This window comes from Gambusia affinis, linkage group LG20 (assembly GCF_019740435.1).
Source record: "Gambusia affinis linkage group LG20, SWU_Gaff_1.0, whole genome shotgun sequence".
NCBI lineage: Eukaryota > Metazoa > Chordata > Actinopteri > Cyprinodontiformes > Poeciliidae > Gambusia > Gambusia affinis.
Window position 1 is genome coordinate 19903940 of NC_057887.1, and position 24784 is coordinate 19928723.

At 38.0% G+C, this 24784-nt stretch overlaps 2 protein-coding genes across 4 annotated transcripts in view; both read left to right on the plus strand.

Moving 5' to 3' along the window:
- Positions 1-1026: 1026 nt before the first annotated feature.
- On the plus strand, positions 1027-10712 carry LOC122823062 (glycylpeptide N-tetradecanoyltransferase 1-like). Of its 2 annotated transcripts, XM_044102295.1 has the most exons (12): positions 1027-1079; positions 1158-1266; positions 1485-1629; positions 6436-6554; positions 7048-7139; positions 7568-7684; positions 7814-7984; positions 8815-8923; positions 9054-9224; positions 9346-9513; positions 9616-9753; positions 10318-10712. In XM_044102295.1, the coding sequence occupies exons 1-12, from the start codon at positions 1060-1062 to the stop codon at positions 10339-10341; spliced, it is 1383 nt and encodes a 460-aa protein (XP_043958230.1). In that variant the 5' UTR covers positions 1027-1059; the 3' UTR covers positions 10342-10712. The 2 variants fall into 2 exon arrangements, with proteins under 2 accessions (XP_043958230.1, XP_043958231.1); XM_044102296.1 differs by lacking the exon at positions 1027-1079 and having other exon boundaries at positions 1160-1266; positions 1451-1629; positions 10318-10693.
- A 984-nt stretch (positions 10713-11696) lies between these two features.
- The window catches only part of svild (supervillin d), a 48661-nt gene continuing 35573 nt past the window's right edge, over positions 11697-24784 (plus strand). Inside the window, exons 1-2 of one of the 2 annotated variants that reach the window (XM_044102284.1) lie at positions 11721-11809; positions 23655-23752. The gene's annotated coding sequence lies outside the window, so the exon portion shown is untranslated. Of the gene's footprint in view, positions 11810-23654; positions 23753-24784 lie in introns of both variants that reach the window. The other variant, XM_044102286.1, reaches the window with a different exon arrangement.

The following is a 24784-nucleotide window of genomic DNA, read 5'->3' on the forward strand; positions in this document are numbered from 1 at the left end:
CATGCATATTTTAGTTTTAAGCGCTTGGATCAAAGCCTGGTGGGTTGTTTAGGCACAAATGGTTATTCGGATGAGGTGAGCTCGATGCTCGCGACGGCGCGCACCAAATAAATCCAAAGCGGCACGGAACGGAGTCCGCAGGGAAAACACTTAACGTCCCTGGGGGCGAAGCACAGAGATTGTTCATCATGTATGATGTAAGAAATGTCACAGCACTTGTTTATAGAAGTCCCACGAAGGATCAGCGGGAAGGAAGCGTGTTCTTTTACGGCCCAGCTAACTGATTTATTTAATTTGGTTATTTTAAACGACCCTCAATGCCTCATTCATTTGGCAAATGCGGGCTTTTAAATGCGAAATGCGAAAAGAACAGAAATTTTAAAGTTAAAAAGCAGAAGTTTTAAAACATAGCTACTGTTATCAAAAGTACGCTCTCTGATATTAAAACAGACTAAAATCTACCTATTTTAGAAAAGTTAGGATTACCAAATGTACTTCTGTTTGCTAAATGGCAGAATTGTGAGAGATTTACCTTACCTCACCAACTGCAAAGTGTCTCTGTCCGGATTTCTAACCATACAGCAAGAAGAAGAGCAGCAAAAGCAAATGAGGTGGATTAGCAGTGCATGTCATAACAGTCATGAAACTGTTGAGGTTATTAAAAGTTACCTAAGATACTAGGTACATTAGCATTTAATTTCCCTTTGGGACAAATAAGGTATCTTTGAACTGAATTTTGAATTGAATACTTTTTCCTAATTATTGGAAAATATTTGATGAAGATTAGCCATTTGAAGAACCTTTGCACTGCTGTGCTGTTTTGATCATCTGATGCCAAACTGTCAATGTAAACGGACATAAAACAAGTTTATTAAAAATGTTGCATTTATTGGTTAGTACTCCTCTTATCAGTCAGCGGGGTGTGAGATGGGTTGGGTTGTTGAACCAACAAATCTCCTCCCTCACTGCTTCTATAGATAACAGCGGAACAACTGCAAATACTTAAAAAAAAAACAGCACCAGTTTGACCACAGCTTCAAGGAGACACTTTCTAATACGATGACTGACGCAGAGTCTTTGTAAGTACGAAAATACTCTTGGTGTGTACTGTGTTTAACTTCACTGGATGGGAGGAAGCAGTTTCTAATATGTTTCAGGGATAAGGCGCCAACAGATGGTGAGAGTGCTGGTCTTAAAAAGAGCAAAAAGAAGCAAAAGAGAGAAAATGCTTGGAGACCAGAGGGACCCAGAGACCCATTTGCTATGGTTAGTGTCTCCACAGATAAAAGCAAATATTGTTACACTCACTAAAAAAATTACTTTGGTGTGCCTTTTTCTTTTAAGTAGAGTTTTTAGGGTTAAACGACCATGTTTCTCTGCTTAGCTGTACTCATGCTGACATATTTTGCAGCTGGCCAGTTGAGCTCAGGGTTTTTGTGCTAAATTACAGTAAAGTGTCCTTCCTCTTTCGTGCTCTTGGCCAGCTGGATTCTTTGCCAGAAAAGGAACAGCAGGAGATACAGAAAGCCCTTCATCTCTTCTCTCTGGGCACCAGCTCGCCTAAGACCCTGCAACAGGCCAAAAACCACACCTACCGCTTCTGGGACACACAGCCCGTCATCAAACTGGGTAAGCAGAAAGTCATCCTGTCATGATGGTTATGTAGATCAGAAGTTTAAATATGAGGATTCACTGTAAGGTTTCTGTTAACTCAGGAAAAAGTGTAAATTACATTCATATATTACTGATCAGAGCAGAAGAATAAGTACATTTTTCATACTTTGGAGACAGATAGCTTTCCTTATTTTGGGTTATGTGCTGATACGTTGTGAGATAAATAGTCACTTGGATATTGTGCAGTTGGACACATGAAGTTTTTCAACCTCAGAAAGTAAAAATGTAAAGTGTTTCTATCAACATTAACCTCCTCAAATCTGCATTTATAAAATCTGACCATTCTTTTAAAACAAAAATCTTCATCTTATTATGATTTTATGACTTTATAGAATACATTATTCTGTAATTAGGCAAATGTGTTAGATTATATTAAATATTACGTTTTAATAGCTCTTTAATATTTATACGAATCTCCAAAATCTGCATAATAAAACCTAGATTTTAGTGACTAGCTTGCAAAAGTTAGTCAGAGTAAATGAATAAGCTACCGTAATTTCTTTTGCATTTTGTCTCAAAATAATCTTTCAAGCAGTTTTCTGATTAGATTTAGCAGTATCAAGCAGGTCCAACTTTCCTTTCCAGTAATGACGTTGGTCGTCAAATATCTCTGTGGATGAGCCTGTGGATGTGCTGCTGCTAGCATGAACAACACATGGTGCACATTATGTCCCTCTTAAAACTTGAAGTAGATCACCTGAATTTTATTTAGATGCCATTATGGTGAAAATGTCAAGACATGTACACTGGGTGAATGTTTATGGCCCTCTTTTTTTAAAGACAATTTTCAACTTTCACTACCTAGTGGTTATTCAGGAACACTGTGTGCTTCTGTGTTATAACGGTTTAAAGGGCAAAACAAAAATTTTATGAAAAATCTCAGGAGTTAAACAATCAGCAGCCAAACATAGAAGTTAGCAATCATCTTTTTCTGGTGACTTTTGTAACTTGCTGTAGAGACAATAGGATATAGGTGCTGTACATTTTTGCTTTGTGTTGCTTGTGTCTCCATGAGCAAAATTTATTTACATCTGCAATAGTAGTGTAGTTGGGACAAAAGAGATGGAATTTAGGAGACAGCAACCCTACCGCGGATATTTTTTTCTCCCATTTTGGAAAAATGTGCATCCCTGTGCACTATGGCCACAGGTACAAAGGTTGAGGCATTGTGGACATTAAGTATATCACAATTTGCCTGAAAATGTACAAAAGCATGGCTAAAGCAGTTCTAGGCTAAACAATCTGCCAAAATGTTTGTAGCTTATGTTTTCTTAGTGGAAACAGATTCAGAAGAGAGAGAAACAAATTGGGAGTAACCCATAAAAACTGATTGTAGTTTCTATCACAGAACGATAGAATCGGCATGTAGGATGTGGGCTTCAACACCATCGCTTTGGTTATCTCCAGATATGCAGTCCATACCTCAAATGAACTGGTATCTGAGAACTATTGTGTGATTGGCCAGAAATCCAAAGTGAGGATATTTACTATATTTACAAAGGCTGAAGTGGAAAGCACCTGTGAGGACGTGCCTGGAGTTCTGCAGTTGAGCTTTTGAAGTATTACTTGTGAAGACCAGAAGAAACTCTGTTGTTTTTCAGACTATCTTAAGTAATAAAACACAATTCTGTTTGTTCTGTATTCTTTTTTAAAAAGGTTTTTCTACCACTGGTGGCATTTATGTGCAGCAGATCAGACAGGAAATTAGTAGAGATAGAAAAAAGCTAATGTCCCGGGATGGTTCGCCGACCTGGGGATATGTGGCGGCTTCTCTCTACTCCACATCTCACCTCATGGTCATATATTCTAATCATGTGAATTCTGACATTCTGACAGAAATTGTCTTGCTGCTGGTTCACCATTTAATTCTTGGCTAAGCAGCAGAAACATGTCCTGTCATGTTTTAGGGTTTTACTAGGGGCCCAAGGAAAAATAGCCACTGGTAGTGATTTGAGAAGTTTATTAGAAAATGATAGGAAGACTTAAAAAACTTTGGAGGAAAACAAGACATGGAGTAGGAGCAAAGTCAGAAGAAAACATAGGGTAGAGAAGGAAACAGGCAGATGGAGAGAAGGGTAATAAAATAGAGAAGCTGAGGAGGAAAAACAACATCCAGAGGGATGAAAGATTAACGCTAACTTGAGAAAATTCACAAATAAAATGCAAAAATAAACTAAGAACTGAGCACAAGAGAATGAACTGAAATAGCAAGACAGATAAACAATAAAATAATCAAAATGCATATGCCGATAAAAACCAAAACACCCCCAGAACCGTGGCATGTCATGAACTGAATGACTCATTTTGTAAGGAACCATTATACCCTTGATATAGATATTTATGCATGTTTACTTTAAAATCATCAGAGCATTGATATGAATTTTTGAGCTGCACAGTGGTGCAGCTGCTGGCTCTGTTAACCACTACAAAAGGTTCTGGGGTCGAATCCCACCCTGGGTTCTTTCTGCAGGTTCTCCTCTTCTACGCTGTATTTCTGGCTTCATTTCACAATCAAAAAATATGACTGTTAGATTAATTAGTTTCTGAATTATCCTTGGGTTTGTATGTACGTGGGGGTGAGCGTGTGTGTGTTCATGTGTTGGTCCTGTGTGTCTTTGTGTTACTCTGTGATGGACTGGTGACCTGGTCAGGGTTTACCCCATGTCTCATCCAGTGACCTTTAGAGGTCCCATCAACGATACATGGAAATCATTAATAGATGTATGGATAAAAATTGAATTTATTAACTTGATTTTAAAAAAGAAGATTTTAAAAACAAGAAACTGTGAAGATGTTTTTATTTCCTTTTCGTAAAACAAAAAAAATGGATACGGCTTCACCTTGAACCTGGGGAAGTGGAAGGCTTTAGAGGTTGAGCTACAAAAATAATAAAATGAAAACTGACTGAAGTGGTGTTGTGACTCATGAAGCATGTCACTATTATGTTCACCTTGAGAGGTGGTTTTGCAAGCAGCCAAGGCCAAATAACTTATTGCCAGGGCTGGCCCAAGCCTCCATGGCGTCCTAAGTGAAATTTGATTTTGGGGCCCTCTGCTAACAATGTAGACTGGCTGCAATCAGTAGTTTGATCATTAGGTCATTCACACACCTGCTATAAACTTATTGTATCTCTGGCATACTGTTTACACTATATACATGTATAATATAGGATACAATTATTGGCCAACTGATTTATCGGTCAGTTGATTTCTGGGTACCGATTTTCTTAATTTTGGGGGATCGTGATCTGCTGATATTTATATGTGAAGCTGATCTTATCTCCTAATCTTATGTTGGTCAGCAAAGGTTTGAAAATCAGTCTCTGTCCTCTTCTGCTCTGCAGTGAGAGGTTTGACTGACAGAACAGCCCACCAGGTCAGGTCTGAACATTTACAGTTAACAATATTCACCCCACTGATGCCAACTCTCAGAGACTTTCTTGCTACATTTAGCAAAAATATATATATTTATATTTCAGACAAAAAAATTCATATCAGCCAAAATAAAAATCGGCAGGTCAGGCTTTTTAAAGATCACTCACCAGGGATCGGCCAGAAAACTGCAATCGGTGCTTTTAACAGAAGTTTTACATAACATAGAAGTTGATGTAAAAATATTGTTTGTTTTAGCCACAAAATGATTACACTCTGCAGCAAACAACATATCCCCAACTACAGCATAGAGTAGCCCATCGATGTAGCAGCTATGTAAAAACATTTCGCTAGACAATATCAAACATTGAGAAATTTTAATTATTATTACCAAACACGGTGGTTTGAAGCCAAAAATACCTCAGAAATATACGGAGCCAACCATGAGAATCGACTCATTTAAGGTTAAAACTCAGTTTTACTCAAACACCAAGACCCTTTCATAAATGTTTGGCTGTTGAACTGGACCGTTCCAGGTCGCTTTAAAGCTAATTTTCTATTAGTAGCTTTACAAATCTTTTACATTACATTACCAAGGCATATTAAAACAAACCTTTATCTTGGCTTTTTCCTATTCTTCCTTTATCTTTTCTCCCTCCCCACAAGATAAGTCCTTTTTTGAGACATTGTTTTGCTTACTTAACTTCTGACCGGAGCTTTGGACGTTTGGATGCTCACTGCACATTGCACAGCAGCTCATACCAGCGAAGTGTGTGGTACCTACCGCGGCCGCCAGGGGTCCCCAAGAGCAATTTATTTTTCTTTTTATCCATAAAATAATGATTTCTACATTATCAAATATATATTATTGTAAAAACAAATAACTTCATAGTGAAATTTTGTGTTTTTGATATTATAATGACAGAAATAATTACTAAAAATAAATAAATAAACTCCATTGAGGGGGCCCTAAGCGGCTGCTTAGTTTTCTTATGCCTTGGATAGGCAAACTTTACCCAACTAAAGGTTTCACGTTCCTAAAACCACACATGAAAACTGGGAGGATAGCTGTGATAGAGTCATTAGCAGAAGCAGACGGCAGACTCAGGCACCAACTTGCCTTCGGGCTCTGTAAGTCACAGCCGACGGGGCCCGGGGAACCGCAACAACCAGCGTGGACAGAGTCCAGAACAGCTGAGATGGGAACGCTCCCAAACAGATCCAGATTGAGAGGCTGGGGTTGAGTTTCTTCAGGGCTGGGTTGTCTTTTCTCCTCCGTTCCCTGGAATTGTTTCTCTTTTTATCACTACTTTGTTGTCATTTTCGGTACGTATGGCTAAGGGTGATAGTAGGCAAACTTCATTTGTTTGTTTTTTTTGGCTTCGCTCAGGTGACCACATTACAACTCATGGCCCAGTCGAGGAGGTGGATGCCAGTATCCGGAGTGAACCATGCTTACTTCCTCAGGGATTCTCCTGGGATACTCTGGACTTGAGCAGTCCTTTTGTGGTAAATCACACACCATCACCACTGGAACACATCAATAACTACAAACCTATCTGAAACTCATCTTAAAGGAAAGCCAAACAATAGCTGGTATTTCTATGGCATAAAACATCCAAAAATAGCAAATGTATTCAAGCATTGAACTTTTTCACATTATGTCACATTTCAACACAAATATTTATGTATTTGGTTGTAATTTGATTTATGTTGATCTCTACAGCCTCTTGACAACGTGTATTTATTGCTCTTCAGGTTTTCTCAGGCCTTATCAGAACAGTTGAAACAGCTGGTTGTAATGTGACAAAATGTGAAAACATTTAAAAGGTATGACTACATTTTTAAGGCCCTGTAGTTCTGTTGTTTCCTTGACAACCTGTGTTTTAGATAGGCTTGTTTACCAGATATGGTGCTGCTCACTCTGGTGGACAGTTTTTAAAATCATGACCCAGCCAAATAAGGTTAAAAGAATTGTTTTATTTTCCGGTTTTCTTCACAGTTGGGAGAGCTGTGCCATTTGCTAAATGAGAATTACATGGAAGAAGACGACAACACAATCAGATTTAACTTTTCTCCTGAGTATCTACTGTGGTAAGCTGCTGTGTTTAATAGTACCTTATCAATCAATTTTTAAATATTTATGCAGTCCATTTAATAATCCAGTGGACATTTCTGTTTCAACCTACCCCCAATTAATGTTCAGTTGAGAGCATTTCACAGATCTTCGTCGGTCTGTCACAGCCCAATAAATTCAGCTTGTTTATTTTAAAGTAAGCAAACTGCCTGTACTAATCTCCTTCTTTTTAGAGCTCTGGATTGATTGCTTTCCAACCCTTTGGGCCACTTGCAGCAAACCATTTAACGCTTACTTTGAATTTAATATTTGTCATTAGTTTTAGAAGAGCTAGAGCTGACCGTTGGTCCCTGAAGATAAAGAAAAAAAAAATTCATGTAGAAATGTACTGAAAGTGAACATGTTTTTCAGAGACATACTTAAGTGTCACTGATCTCTTCCTAAGGGCTTTACAGCCTCCAAACTGGCTGCTCCAGTGGAACTTGGGCGTGAGAGTAGACGCAAATAAGAAGTTAGTCGGTTTCATTGCTGCTGTACCTGCTGATGTTCGTATTTACGAGACGTGAGTAGCTCATAAATTCATGCAAAGATATGTGTGTGTGTGCGTGTGTGTGCGCGTTGGTATGTGTGTGTGTGTGCGTGTGTGTGTGTGTGTAAACCCAAAATCAAGAGCCTGAAATCTGTCTCACAGGAAGAAGGGGTTGGTGCAGGTCAAATTCCTGTGTGTTCATAAGAAACTGCGCCTCAAGCGGATGACCCCAGTTCTGATTCGGGAACTTACCAGAAGGGTCAACCAGCAGGGGATCTACCAGGCTGTCTATGCAGCTGGCACAGTGTTGCCAACACCAATAAGCTCCTGCAGGTAGCTACTGCACATGACTGAGTCACATTAAAGTAAATTCAAAGCAGAATCATAGCCATCAGTTATTTGAAATTGCATTTTTCTTATGTGTACATACATGACCTTGCCTACATTTTTACCACCTTTTTCAACATGACTTATGCAAATTCAATGTGTTTCATTCAGAATTGGGGCAATGCAACACAAACTAGTGGATAATAATAAAGGAGAGGGAAGATTAAATTATTTTTCCAAAGAAATCTGAAAAGTGTGGCACACATTTAAAATTTAGCATGCCACAAGCCTTGCAAGAGACATAGGAGAAAAAGGTGCGTGCTTCACCTTCTAGCACAACAAACCTACATATTCAGCAAGATCTACTATAATTTTGTTTTTTGTCTTTTTTTTTAATCAAAGTACCTTTTACACGCCAAATTACCAAGTTACAGATAAGACCAAATCAAATTGCAACTAAGTGGAGAGATTAGATTTTTATTTTTACTGGCTCTGTCATCCAGTCTGATTGATCCTGAATCATTTTAAAAGAAAAACTGGCAAAAATCCAGTTTCTACATGTGCAAATCCAAAAGAGTTGCAGCTCTGATACTTGAAAAATCCATTCTATTAAATATTAGTACATACAAAGTATAGACATTCTGACAATCATGTGATGTTTTACTTTCACTCAAAATTTATGTAGCATAATGCAAGGTGGCAGAAACTTTTTCAAGGCCATACATGTCATTTGTAATAGTCTTTCTGTTCAGTGATCTCACTGTATGTACAATATTTTTCCTCTAAAGCAACATCTGCCTTTGTCATCCCTGATATAAACTAATGAATCCTCTCAGCCAGTGGCATCGCCCTTTGAATCCCCGTAAGCTAATGGAGGTCAACTACCCCTGTCTAAAGCAGAACATGAATCTGCAGCGAGCCTTGAAGTTTAACCGCTTACCTGAGGTTAGTGTGTGCTGCCATCTAGAGACAAACATGTATTATTGTTACTGAAGGGACAGAGGTGTTAGACTGTAAAAATATCCTAAGAGAACTAATTTAAGCAGTAAGGATTTCTTAAATATTTTTTTTCAAGGTGACAAAGATAAAGGGCCTGCGTCCTATGACTAAAGAAGATACTCCAAGGGTCCTTTCATTACTTGAGAAAAACCTCTCCAACTTCCACCTCAGCCCCATCTTATCGCTGCAGGAAGTAGAGCACTGGTTCTTACCAAAGGAGAATGTGAATGACACCTACGTGTTGGAGGTTTGACCTTCTTCTATCTGTACTTTAAATTCCTTTGAACAGAGAAAAACTTTTTTGTTAAGAATTTAAGCTGCGCTGCGGTGGTGGTAAAATTGACTGACCTTCCGTTCCTCGCACACAGGCGGACAATGGTACTCTGACTGACATGGTGAGTTTCTATGCCGTCTCCTCCAGGGTCCTAAACCATCCAGTTCACACCAGTCTCAGAGCCGCTTGTCTTCTGTACGCCGTCTGTAATGTCACTGGGGTGGCTGACCTCATGCAGGACTCATTGGTTCTGGCTAAAGCTGTGAGTTTATCTGAATATAAGCATCTCTGATTTAACAAGCAGTGGAGTGAAAAATGCCCACACTTTTCTTTCTTTGTTTTTCTTTTTTCCTTCCACAAACAGAAAGGCTTTGATGTCTTCTGTGCTCTTGATGTGATGGACAACATGAGTTTCTTGGAAAAGCTCAAGTTCACCATCAGCGATAAGAGTGTCCATTACTACCTGTACAACTGGAAATGTCCTCTCATGAGCTCGGACAAGGTACTCACCACTGTAAAGTCTCCACTTGCCAAGAGAAACATCTGTCAGTCAGGACCTGTAATGATCTTTTACCACTTTCATTTCTGATAATACTGTCAAAGGCTTGAATCTGTTTTACTTGGAACTACAATTTTTTTCACAAAACAGAAAATTTTAGGCTTGAGATTATTTATTACAAACCAAATTGAAAAGGAAGATACATCGGGTAAAAATTATAAAAAAAAAAAAAAAACTGTGTGAAAGAAGTAAGAAAGCTTGAATGTTTTTTTTTATTTATTACACATAAAAAGCAGCTTTTGTAATTTGCTTGAACCAGAGCATCTGATTCCTTTCTTGTTAAGCCATTGTATGCAGATTTTAATTGCTCATTCTTAGGCCAGAATCCTGTTGAGAGACCAGGTTGAGGAAAACTTCAACCTTTGGACAAAGCTTCACATTTGACCCTAGTTATTTAGTATACAGACGTTAAGCCCAAATCTTCACACCTTCGCCACCATGCTGGATTCTGTGGCTACAGCAGTGATAGTTTGCAACCATCCACACTAACAGGTGTTTATTTTACAGGTCTGTCTGGTGTTACCCAACTAATCTGAAGCATTGAAGATGAAATGATCTGCATCACTACCTGTGCTTTCAGCGTTCACTATGATGTTCAAAATTAATAAAAGGAAAAGTAGCTGATGGAGCAGTTACAGTCAGATGGATTCATCTATTACATTGTAATGCCTGTTTGTATGTTTACATGTGAATGCACATGTATGAGACTGTGCGTGGGTATAATGATCAACATCAAAAGGTTGTAATGTTACCGTGATCAGTCCTAAAACTGCATTAATCATTGACTAAAGCTCCACCTTCAGAATGTCAAGAATAAGCAATCATATAAAACTCATAGTTTAATTCAGAATACATGTTAGAACAAAGGAAAACCTAATAAAATCCGTCCTGAAAACCTGAACGTCTAATGCATATAATTTTGTTATTTTATCTCTGCAAAAGAGGCAAACAATTCTGGTTAGAGCTTTCAGGGGTTAATAATTACATAAAACAGTAAAGCTTATCGCTGTGTAACTGTTACACTGTGTGAGCCAACCACAAAACAAATGCCACATGTTGCATATTGTTTTAGGTTGAGCAGTAGGGTGCGCTACAGTATAATGTCATAGGCAGGTTTTGCATCTGAATGTACTGGAAACCAAAGTAAAGTTTGGATTTGGATAGTGACACACAATGAAGTGAGGAAAAGGCGTATAAACTAAACAGCATATATTAAGCAAATGTCAGCAAAAGAAAGTTCATTTATTGTAAAGCTACAGAGATTTATAATTTCAGTAAAAGGTAAAAACATGCCTGCAGTATATGTTTTGTTTTGTTTTCTTACTTGTTTCAAGCAGTATTAATGTAACTCAGGTCAAATGCAATTCTAGATATTGTTATGGCTTTCCAAAACCTTTAAGTGTACCATGTTATCTTGAAGTAATGTGACAACATTATAGATGAGCTTAAGTATGAATTAAAAGCATACCGGTAAAAACATTACAGTGAATTCGATTTTTACACTGTTTTACCTATGAATTACGAATTGATCGGAAAAAACATTTTTTTTTTTGCTCCGTTCTTAGTACTGTACTCTATTCACACAGGAAGAAGTTGCTAATGTTTTCAAAATCTGAATTCAGAGGATGTTTAGGTTGTTCTTCTCTGTACAAAGAGAGCAGACCATTAAATTATCTTTGATCAATTTGTTTTGCGAGACAAATAAACCAAGCAGGTTCAGTTTATTTATCTGTGTTCAAAAGATTAGCATTTTTCTATTAAATGATTCGTAGGCTACTATAAGGTCCCAGATAAAATTCGAAGAGATAATAGAGAATGGGGCGTTTACTAGCGTCTCATGAACGCAACGCTGTGGCGAGATCTGACCAATCAGGAGCCAGAAGGCATTTTAAGTTTGAAGAGACCGGACTTCACCGGAGCACTCGCTGCAAGCTTTGCTAACGAGCATTGAGCTGCGAGGAATGTGCATTTAAAGCCGGACTGCATTCTGAAGAAGAAGGTAAGTGTTGATTTTCTTTTTCTTTTCTCTCATTGCTCTGGTTAACGGTCGCTCTCTCTGGCGGAAAGTCAACGACCGCCTCGAGCGATGTGCTCAGGTTAACGTTAGCAGGAACTTTTCAAAAAACAGCTGATGAGCGTTTATACTCTGTGGTTTCCTCACACTTTGTAGTACCTACTTTCACACAGACGTTGTTGTTGTGCACTAGTTGTTTTTCCTGGCTTCTGAAGAGACCTCAGATTTAAAACAAAGCGCAGGTATGTTGTTCCAGGGTATAAAGTTGCGAGATTATTTCTACGTTTTCGTAATAAATGAGTCGTTGCAGCGTAACTTCTCTATTGTTGCTGGCGGGGGTTAGCAAAAAACCTGCGCTTCCTGTGACGATATCAAGTCATTTCAGTGTTTTTTTTAAAAGGAAATGTTAATCACTCGTTGTTCATTGTATGGTACGGTAAAGTCAACCTGTCATTCATAAACTCATGGTCTGTCACTGCATTAGTCAAGGCTCCGTTCACAACACTTTAACCCCATCAAGCTATTTTTTGTCTTTAACGTTCACTTGTTAAGTTTATTGAATTGCTCATGGTGTTACAGTTTAATAGGTGTTTTCTGTTAGATTTTTCCTGCACCCTTTCATCTGCTACCCTTATTCTGCAAACAGTCATAGTAAGAGGTCAACGTTTGGGACAGTGCTGTGCAAACCCAGCTGTAAAAACAAAGTGAGTTTAAAAAAGTTTTAGGAAAGTTGAAATACCCCCACTCCGTAAAACCTTTTCCTTCGGTTCAGTGGTGAGAACTATTCTTGTAGTTCCCCACAGTTAACATTATTATAGTTTTGAAACAGATCTATTTGTCTGTGTCGTTCTGCCCAGGCAATGCACATAGTGTCAAACATATTGAGCAATTTGTAGCTCCAGGCAATGAGGTGGTATGATAGTTACGACACTGTAGTAACTGTGAATAAAAATACAACTGAATTTCATTTTTAACAATTGTAAATCTATGGTATTTATGTCATGTTCTCACATTCTGCTCAATTGTTTTTCTACAGTCAGATTGAATAATAGTAAACCTCTCCAGAGAGGAAATGTGAATAAAAACGGAGAAATCACAAATACTTGTACCTTGAGTGAATTAGGTCTATTTACCAACTTTCTGTTCTGCAAAGAAATGCTTTCTATGACTTCTTTCATGGATGTAGACTTATTGTGAATGATTGTTTATTGTAAGGGCATATTTTATCAGGCTTATTAATAATTAAATAGCAAAGAAATAGAAAAAACTGATGTTTGTTTTATTGAGGGCATACTGTATGCCATGTGAGTTTAAAACAACAATGTGTTAATGTAATTGTTTTTATATAAAACAGTAAATAAATTATTCCAGCTTGAGCTCTCGAATCTATTTATGTTAACATTTATTTTAAGTTTCCTTTGTGCTCCAGTTTTGAGAAATCTAGTCACTCTGACACTTTCTGTTGACTCTTATTAAAATAACTTCAAATTGGAGGAAAAGAAAGATGAGAACCTGTTCACCCCTTCGCCTGTGGTGGCGCTGCACCAAGAACCACTCAAGAAAACAACACATAAACGAGTGCAACTTCCTTTTTCCCCAAATGTAAGCAAAAATAGAGTGACATGAAATTTTAGTGGTTGTAGAATTAGTCTTTTTTTTAAAACCCTACAAACCATTTCTTCTGCTAGAGCTAGATAACAAGTGATTGTTTTGGTTCTATTTACCCAGAATGCTCTTTGCTCTTGTCCACTTCTTGCTTTTGGAGCGTTTGCATTCAAACTGCACCAGAGTTTGTTTCAACCGAACTGAGACCTTGGTTTTTAGGTGGACCAGAGTTCGCTGTTTTGGTCCACATCAGAGTTTGATAGTGCATTCATACCGCCCCTAGTGAACCGGACTTTCTAGACAAACACACCAGAGTTCCATTAAACTGACTAAATGCACCCTTACTGTCGACTTTGGTTTACATTGTACAGCTGTTGACAGTCCTGCGTCCATTTAATTAGTTTTGACATATTTAATGGTTTCCCTTGAGACTAAACTAATCTTGAAGTATCTATGATCTGTTTTTTGCAGTTGCAGAAAAAAAGTTGTCAGTTATTTTTAGGTGTGGTAGCTATCGTTTTAGAAGTAAATCTTGCTTTTTCCACATTATGAACTGAATGAACCACACTGAGCCCTCATACCTATAGGTTATGGAATTTGAGGCACACCAACCTGTCATTTTTCTGTTCCAAGGCATCCCAGCTGCTGGTGTCACAACAGGCCTCCCCAAACCTCCCTGATTCACACAGAGTTGTGCAAGATGGCAAGAAGAAAACGCCTCTGAAGAAGGTGTTTATGCAGATTCCAGTGGCTTTTTTTTTCCTTTCTTTTTTTTTCTTGAACAATGAGGTTGTTGTCGTTGATAAGCAAAGGTGAAGGTTATCTGGTTTTAATCTCCTGAATAACTCTTTTCAGTCAGGAGAGGCTGGTGTTGCATTGCCCTTGCAGGAATCTTGTTTTTTAAACTCAGGCAAGAGTTCCTCCAAATAGTGTATGATTGTGTCCCAGATGAGGGCCTCTGCTGCAGAGACATGTTTTGTTCTGTACTGGAATTTTTCCCCTTTAGTTCAACTGAACATAACCAGGAAATAATCAGGTTTCAATTTCTGGAACAGTGAAAATATTCAAATGAAAAATTACAATGTGTCTTAGGCTTCATGTTACAGTGCTGTATCCTTGATAGTTGTGCAAAGTCATCCTTCCCAAAACCTTTTCAAAGTTAACTGACCAAATATTCTCTCTCTCTCTGTCAAATCACTGTACTATCTATCTGTTGGTCTGTCATTTGTCGTCATGTATTTTTATTTTTTTTTTGTAGAGCATATTGAGAAAATACATCTTTGGACAATATATACTCGGATACAGTTTCTACGTGACACAAAATTGACTGGTGTTTGTGTAGCAGCTTTTTCAGGAGAGTGATTTATTTTCCTTGCTGCTGATTGGAGCCCAAGAGTTGAGATAAGGAAGACTGTAGATGTTACCTTATGCGTTAGCGCCAATAGGGTTTCCATTGTGCGTATCAATGCATGACAAAGTGTATACTGTTTGAACTATTAAAGTAGGGAGGTATTAAACATTTTTAGCGGGGGTCTCAAGTATTCATGGATTCTAGCTTTAACACTGCTCCTCTGGTTTGTGAATACTGGCGGTCTGCTGTACTGATGAAAGGTAGGGGTTTATTTTGCTGTACTGATTAATTTTTTCATCTAGTATTGTCGGCATCAGCAAGTATCTGGTCTTGAATGACTCTTACCTTTTTAAAGTGATGTTGCATTTTAGTTGCTGCTGTAAAGGTTTCAAGTTTCTGAAATCAACGTAGAGTGAGAAACTCGTCTTGCTGATGATCAAATAGTCGAATGTAACAACATGAGTAAGAAAAAAGTCAGCATTCAGTTCTTACTGATACTCTTTCATCCTCTCTGGGAGTTCTCCCTGGCCTGACCTGTGCACTACTTGGCTGTGTTACTTAACAGTTAAATAAAATATGTCAACTTAACTGTAAAAGGAGGCTGCAGTAATTTAGACAGTAACCACCCACACATACCCATCCCTCTTTCTTTTTTTCTGGTTCCATCTTTTTTCTCATTTGCTTTCAGTTATAGTTGAACTGTTGCAAGAAGTCTTCCAGTACAAATATTTACATAATGCAGAAGGGAAATGATAGTGGGACAGCAAGGATGTCCAGAGGGAAGAGTACGAGGGGTCACCCTCAAGCTAAGACATACTTATAAAGTTGTTGGACCCTTTCCAGCATCTGAATCAAAATCCTAAACCCGTTTAGTTTTTCTTGCATGGCACCTCTGGGTTTTTTTTTATACACAGGGTACTTTCTATTGCATAAAACTTATCCCATGCTGGATTCACATGTCAGTTAACATCACCAATGAAAACAAAGCATGAGAATAACATGTGTCCTCAAAACAACTCTTTCCATTCATGTCTACCCGCTGGCCATTGCATTAATGCCCATGTGAGTAACAGATGTTACCATTAAACATCAATGAATAATACATGGATGCTCTAATGTATAATCAGTAAACCATACCAGGCCATCAGGCTGCTCCTATACAGATTGGAAAAAGAATTAATAAGCAATGTTTGCCGACCTCACTGAAACAGGAATTTCTTTTTTATGCCTTATCTTTACTTGCATTCGGGGACTTTTGCAGTTATATCTACACAAATTGAGTTTCTTCTTCAGAGTTGTGAAAGATAATGCAGATTATAGAAACAGAATTTTGCTGTAGACATAAGGCATGAACCTGTAGTAGATGCTCGTGTTTCCATGGTATTATTAGAATTACACAAGACGTTTTAAAACAGAAAGTAACATAAATAGATTGCTTTTATTTAAAGCATAAAAGCACTAATTATTCTTACTGCTGCTAAAATATAACATACCAATCATAGCAAGAAAGTATAGACTGAATATGCAAAACATTTTGCATTTGTTTTCAGGTAAATGTGTTTCTGGTGTAGGATATTATCTTTTGGACATTCTGATGTTTTTAACATACTGCTCGGAGTTTGACAAGCTTTTTTTTTTTTAGGCTAGTCCGCATTCTGCTGCTTTACAAATAAGTTGGATTTTTTTCTTGCAAACTGTTTTAAGGCAGTGTTGCACTAGTTTGATAAACATTTGCTTTTAATTTTGGGGATGAATATTTGTCTTTGTTGACATGAGGGAGAGGAATATTAACTGTTCAACTCTATTGACGGAAATTTATGTATTTAACATTAATACCAGCCATAGCCATTCAGTAAAACAAACTTGTTTTGTAGATGTATGAGGTTTAAAACCAACTGTGCAGGCCTTAATTAATTTAAAGTGTATGTCATGAAATGGTTAATGCATCTACAGCTAATGCTCTATCTACCTCCCTACACCCCCTGTAAAGACAGCAGATCCTTTAACTCTTCCAGCCCCCTCCTCAGTTACATTCCTGCTGGCCAGATGGTGTCTGCTCTACATAGTGGACACCAGAGAGCCAGGAGGGAGAAACCCCACCAGCAGGATTCTCTGGACGACACACTCTACCCCAACGATTCTCACCCCTCCTCAAATTGCTTGGTTTTCTACATCCAGCTTTGTCCTTGCCCTTATTTTGCAGACAGAATATTCTGGGAATAGAGTCCATATTGAAACGTTTTTGAGGTGAGGAAAAATCTCATTATGGTTTCTTTGGGATGACAGCTCTGTTGTTGCTCAGCAGTGAACTCTGCAGCAGGAATATGGTTCATGTATACATACTCACCCAGAGTTATTGTCAGAAGTGTGGTAATGGTTGGCCACATTAACTTTAATTGGAAAATGGGTTGTTGTCATTCACTTTCTGGCCAATGAGAGTTTTTACTACAGCTTGTCAAAATTCATTTGTCTGACTTTGAATCTTAAGTCCTTGCACAGTAACGTCAAACAAGCACAGAAAAGGTCATTGGGAAACTAGAAGGGAAACAGAAAGTTTGCACGAAAATGAAAAGATCAGATCAAAAACAAACTGGATTATTGCCTTGATAAAGTAACCTGTGGGAAGCCATTGTCCATTTGTGCTTTTTCTGTCAAGAGTAAGCAAAATAAATGCAAATGAAGTCATAAGGGGTGGAGGTGCTTCTACACAAACACACAGAACTAAATAAGAAGTAGGTCGAATGGTGAGAGCTCCAAATGGAGCTCTTCCACAACATATGTCTTCCAAACAACTATCTGGATTTTTCTTTCTGGCTTGCATGAAAGGCTTCACCATGTCTGTTGTACAAACGTGTGTGTTGCATGCATATGATGGCCTGGCTAGATACAGCACTATAAACCCCACCCTTCCTTCTCATCTCTCAGGCTTCCCTGATTGCAGTCTTGTTGTGTGTATGCCTAATGGTCTGTTTTCTGTGATGTTCTTGCTAGATGTCTTTCAGTTTGCATGGTATTGTGTACGTGTGTGCTTGCTTTCCTTTACGTCACATTTAATGGTTCCTGTGAAAGCAGCAAATGGAAAGCCGGAAGACTGGGACAAAGAGCCATCCTGTAAATAGATGGGGGAAAACACACACACATACCGCTCTGGTGTGTTTAATACTGAACCATTACAGAAGGTTAGGCAGCGTTCTTTGTCTCTGTGGTGACAGTTACGGCTCAGACCTGACCAGGTCAGTAGGTCTTTACAGTGTCACTTACTAAGGCAAAGCTGAAAACAAGCATGAGTGCCTCCGGGGGGTTATTATGTCAACTGCCTTTCGGGTGACTAGATACAGTCAGCAGGAGTTCTGGTAAAAGGGATTTAGGGGAGTTTGTGTCTTCCTAAGGCAGAGAGGAAGAAGAGACAGGGAGGGTGGAAGAAGGAGAGGGAGGGAAGGAGGGAGGGATTACTCTCAGGCCCTGTTTTTAACTCCATCCTTTGCCCTCTGCTCCTGCTTAAAACTTGCCTAGATGTCTTTGACGTCCTGGAAACACACACTCCACTAAAGCCTGTTCTGTTCTACATTTTTATCTCCTTCCCTCATTCTCACTTCTTTGACCTTTGCAGTTCTCTTCATCCTTCTGCTGAACACGCTTTACGACTTCCAGTGTTTCCTCTTGTGCTTTTTGTATCCGCTTCTCCAGCTAGGCTTCTCTTCCTCCGTCTGCTGCTTTTCTTTCCTCTGCCACTTAATCCACGTCACTCCCTCTTTGCTCCTTGTCGTTACGGCTGAAAGGTCGAGTGGAGTCCGGTCTTGTGAAAGAAGAGCTTGTTCTGTCGAAGACAAACACGCCCTCCTGTCATGATCATCCTTCCAACCTTTCTATTAATGGAAGCCCTTTTCTTTCTACAGAGTGTTGTAAGCTTTTGAAATTTCAATTAAAACTTTGTTCCACCAGTTGTTGGAGGCAGTGTGCCTAAACCGCTTTTAGTGCATAAAGATTAGTTTTTAATGAGAAACATGTTGGCCACTCTGTATGTGGCTGATTGCTACATAAGGGTGGCTTAAAAACTGATGACTTGTTCTCCCTCTCTCCTTTCCTTATGTCTTGTTTGTTTGTGTCATTTTAATTTATTGAAGGGAGACCTTAATATGCGCTCATAAGGTTAGAGTTAATGGCAGAACATTCAATTCAAAAATACTTTATTAATCCCAAAGGGAAATTAAATATTGTCGTAACTCATAGTAACCAAGGTTCTTCATAGAGTTTTTATAGATGCTAATAGCTACGGACGGATCTCCTGTGCTGGTCTGTGTGCACAACAGACTTATAGAAAATATGCAGAGTCTTTCTTCAAACACTGAAGGACCTAAAGTTCTCAACCACCTCCACGTCTTCTCCCATGATGGAAAAAGTGTTTGACCTAACCCTGTTTCTCTTGAAATCAACAATCAATTTCTTGTTTTGTTCACATTTAAGTGAAGGTGATTGTTTCCACTCCATGCTATAAAGTAATCCACCAACGCTTCTCGTCCATCTCTGATTCACCCAACAAATGCCGAGTCAGCGGAGTGTTTTTGCAGATGACAGGGATTTGGAGGTTGGAGGTGAACAGTTGGAGGTGTACACAATGAAAAGAAATGATGAGAGCACAGTCCCCTATGGTGCTCCTGTGCTGCTGACCGTCCAGTCTCTCAAACTGCTGTCAGGTAGTCATTGATCTTATGGTGTGTTCGATAAAGCAAATCATGCTGAATTGAATTTTTGAGGAAAACATTCTCGAAAGTCAAACAGGTCTCCTTTATTTAACTCCTTTTTCAAAAAGAAAAAGTGTTTCTTTTTGAACTTTTCATATTTCTAGATAGCTGAAAAGGTCTAAGACGTAACTTAGGTGTGTGTATCTTCTTATTAAAAAGATACACACACATACAAAAACCTGGTTTTGTCAGTGAAGCAAAGTTTCCACTCTCCACCTTCTTCCCTCTGGAGGAAAGTGGGTCAGCTGCTGGCCCTCTTTTATGCTGTTTCCTTTTGTGTTGTCCAGGGCTGCAAAGCAGTGTCTTAATAGGTCTCTGATGTCTGTGGTAACTTTAGGTGGATTCCTGAACATTAACAGTGCCAGCATGTTGTAAACATACAGAGCAATAATAAACCTTCTCCAAAAACTATTTCAGGTGTTTGAGCAGTTTTATGCAGTTTTGTGCGTTTTGAACCAAGAATATGTCAAAATGTTTACAGTTTCTGGGGTAGATCTCTTAAATGTCATTTCAAGGTTTTCAGTTGCAAAAGGAAAAAAAGTAATATTAAAAAAAATACCACTGGTAAAGCAAGCCCCACTCAATGGAAGTGCATTTTGATTAATTTAAATGCCGTTATTATAAGATGACATACTCAAATCAATCAATCAATTAAATTTTATTTGTATAGCACATTTCAGAATCGAGGCATTTCAAAGTGCTTTACATCATATCAAACACAGAAACACACAACATAGAATCAACAATCAAAACACGACATTAAGTCAAGTCCCATCAATAAATTTGTAATTTATTATGTTTCAAATAGAATCCTAAACAAGTGGGTTTTTAGTCGAGTTTCCGTCCATAAAAGGTTTACTGGTTACACTCCTACTGTGGTATATAGAACGAAATACGTATTGGTATGTTTATTCCCAGTCACGCTCACAACCACGCAGTTTAAAACGACGTAAATAGCCTTCCAACGGGCTCCGTACACCTCTTTCACGGAATTTGGAGCAGGGACTCCATGGTTGTCATTAAAAAATGACTCTAGTTTAAAACAAAAAGTTTGCCTCTTTGTTTCCAGTCTTTGGGTTACTCACTTTGTAAAATAAATGTGATTTCTTTTAATTGTTACATTTGAGACATGCAACCTTTTCGATGTAAATTGACTGTTCCTGTGCAGGGCTGCGGCTGCATTCCTGTTTTGTCATTCTTGTGTGAACATGTGATTTCTGCAGGAAAAACAGTTTGTTAGGCAACAGGTCAGCGTTTACCCTCAGGCGGGTTTCTGCCTGGTCTTTATCTTAATCTGAAATATAAATGTTTTTGGTTGGTTTTTGTCCTTTTTAGGCAAGAAACACTGTCAATAGCTACTCATAAAGGGAAGTTCACATTTAAACTAATTAAACACATAGTTTTATATTCCAACCTTTTAAAAGACAATAACTGAAGCCAATTAAAACCCAAACTTTTCTCCAAAAGTTACATCATGTAGGATCACATAAATCATGTTTAATGTGAAAATGCAACATTATGGTCCACACTATAATGTGGAACACCACTGATTTGCAGAGAATAAGCCACAACAAGCTATTGCTAAAAAGTTCACTATTTAGAACTTATTAAAGGAAAGTTAAGTGGAAGGAAAATATTTTGTAAAAAAAAAAAAAAAAAAAGGTTCACTTGTTACTTGATTACTGCATATCCCAGATACCTGTTGGAAATGTCCCATTCTGTTCAGCCACTTTGTAACCAAAGACAAAGCGAGAAGCTTCTTATCTGGGCTAGGAAGAAAAAAGAAGCAGGTTGGTGGTCCGAAGTCCTCTTTTCACAATATAGTAAACTCTCTGTTTCAATTGGAAATCAATGTCCCAGAGTCTGGAGGAAGGTTGGAAAAGTACAGAATGGATCCAGTGTAAAGCTTTGTCAGTCAGAATTCTTAAATTAAACATTTTTAATTATATTTTGATTAACTCAGATGCACCTACACAAATTTAATATTTTGCTATTTAGTGCTTACACCTCAAACCTCATGCTGCAGTACTTTCTTTTAAACTGCAGGATTGTATGAATATTTTTTACACCAACTTCTTCCTCCTTTCGAGTTCTGCTCTGCTGCATTCAATAGTCAAGACTGTATTAGCAGCAGCTGCATAATTTATGCTGACTAATGTCGAACGATATAATTAAATAATAATAATTTTGTCCACAAACAAAGGTATGAAAATTCTACCACAACATAAGAATGCAAACTCTATGTTGGATCTTCGTGCCTTAGTGTTTATTTAGCAGGTTGTATTTAAATGTCTTGATTAATAATGTTTGAGCTGCGTTGTAACTTCTGTTTCTACTGGTACTTTGCTTTCATTATGCAATTGCTTGCTTGTAATTACTCAACTTTTCGTAAGTGGGAGGATGTTCAAAATTCAGATTGGTTTATTAAATGAGGAAATTCAAACCTGTATCTACCTGTTAAAACAGGCTTTCTCACTGCCTCTGCCTGTCTGTTCTCTTGATGTTTTCTTTTTGTATTGCCATGTTCATGGGCAACTTCCTTTATTAAACAATCTCTTGTGGTGAAATGTTTTTGCTATGGTCAGGAGGTGACATATTTAGATCCTCCTCTGTGACAACTCCTTGTGTAGCAACATAATCATCCTGCTGACTGGGAACTGGAAGTTTATTCGCATAATTTCTGCTCCAGTTTCTGCATTGGAGCAGAAATAAATATGACCACATAAAATGGCAAGTAACCGACATTGGCAATGACAGAATCTCACTGGCCAAATTTGTTGGCTTATCTGCAAGTAACTTTGCTGTATTTCTGAATATATTTCAGCACCAAAACACAATGCATTGTTTCATTGCTGTTGATTTCCTAACAAATCATATATTCTAGATGCATCCACATCGGCTGAACGAAGTGAGATATGACTCACCATGTTTTTAGTCCCCTCTTTGTTTCTTAAAATAACTACAGCAGCTTCCAAACAAAGCACCCTAAATGTGCTGGGTCTAAAAGACCAAACTTCAGCGGACTGTGTAGCACTCCTTTTATAGGTAGACGCCTAGGTGATTATGTAAGTGTCCTGAAACCATCATCTAAACTCAAGAGCTCTTGACTTCATAAGGCAGTCCATTGGCTTTGTTTTGGACTGAGCAACAGCTTGGTGCTGTGACTTTATCGTGTTGTTTTATAAAGGGGTTTGTTGGCATGTCTCCTGCTTATCCAGCTTGTTGTGAGGTCTTTCTTTCTAAGAGTCTCTGTGAACATTAAGGTTTCTGTGAGACTTGGGATTAATTACTAAACTAAAGAAAAACTGGAAACTGGAAACTGGAAAACAGAAAAAAAATTCATTCTTGCATATTTTGTTGTGAAGAAGTGCAAAGTCACACAAACTTTTACAGTATATAACTTTCAAAAAGTTTCTAAACTTTTGCCTCCTTGTTTCTTTTTTTTCCAGTCCAGTTTTGTCAATATTACCATTTTTAGAGGAGGATTGATTCATTTCTTGAGTTTATGTGACTTTTTTTCCTATGAGGCCATAGTTTTAAGTTGGGATGTGATAATTTCTTCCCTTCAATGTTTTTTACTTTTGCAGTTTTGGTGTCTTATTACCTGAGTATTTTATTACAGCATTTTTTTATGGGGCCAAAATCATGGTTATGGGTCAGTATTTATACACCAGAAAGATTCGTAAAGGATAAACTCCAGGTTTGTTCAAGTTTGTAAGCAGCGCAGAATAGACTATTTGAGTCAGTTTGTTTATCCCCTCATTCTTTCCTTTTTACCTTCCTTCTTTCACTTTGAGTCTCTCATTACTAACACTGTCGAAGCTCAGCGCTTTGAAATATGTTTTCCCATATCCTATAAATGTGAGAAGTTATACATTGAGTTAGGTCAGGGCCTGTAATTTGAGGGAGACCTGGGGGCTTCATTAAATCTGAGTCTCTCTAGTGTGTAACTGTACCTCTCTCTTTCTCGCTCGCTTCCCCTTTACTGTTCTAAAACATCATAGGCATGCTTTAGCTGTGAGAAATGTCTGTGGAAAAGCCCCTGTGCTTGATGTGTGGAGTGGTCAGAAACGGCACATAATCATTATTGGTGTTGTCAGCTGGCATGTATTTATGTGTCTGTCGTTTTCAGGCCTCTACATCCATCCAACTTGTGGTTTTCTGCCCTGAGATTACTCAATGGAACAGAGTGACTTCAACTCAACCTTGTGATTTTTCTAACTTTTTACTGTAAGCTATTTGTTTTCAGAAGGTAGTCGATTTATTTGATGTTTTTACTGCTAAAATGTTGAGAAAGGGAAATTTAACAAATCTAATAATTGCCACTGGTGGAAGCAAACCCCACTTGCCTGTCATTCCTTCCATTAAATGTTTCTTCCAAAAGTATTAGAACTTTTTAAAATCTATTACAACCACAAACTTTATTCCCCTTAACTGGTTCTTTATGCGACAGACCAACACAAAGTAGCACGCTATTATGAGATGAAACAAAAAGAATGCACAATTTTCTAATTTTTCTACAAGGTAACTCTTAGAAGCTCATCCTGCATTTTTTTTTCTGCCTCTTTTACTCTAATTGCTCCTACGTTAAGTCTGTTCCTGCAAGCTGCCATCACAAGTAGCCAAACAGCCTGCATATTAAATTATTTAGTTAATTATGAAGGGCTCAGAGTTTTGGTATAAAACATTATTGAAGAAACAGGTGCAGGGTAATGTTTTGGAAAATTGTAAAGACGTGTTGGGATATAAATCAATTGCAGAGTTGTCAAGAAATGGCTGTTCCACCTCAACAGAAAAAACAGATAATTAAAGCATTAAGGAGTGGGTATTGTGTATTTTCCAGACACATAGTTCCATTTTATAGCATAATCAACTTACCTTCAGTTGTTATAAAAATGCTCTATATATCAACACCAACTGAAATTTGACTTGACATCTGACAGCTTGAAACTGGCCTCTGTCTCATTTAAGAAGTTTCTACATTTCAGACATGCCACATTTAGCTAGTTATCACAATTATTCTTCTTGATGCGGTTTACAATAGTTTTTAGGAGCGTTGGACATGGGGAAAATTTCTCGTACGGAAAAAAAATCCACCAGCGGTTTTAGTACACTTTAAAAATTAATAATAAGATATTATTTACTTGAAATAAGCTCCCATATCCTGCTTTAAAAATTTATTGTAAGTCAGTTTTGTCTTATTTCACAAGCACTCAAATATTTGAACTAGAAACTGTACCAAGAATACAGTACTTGGCGAGA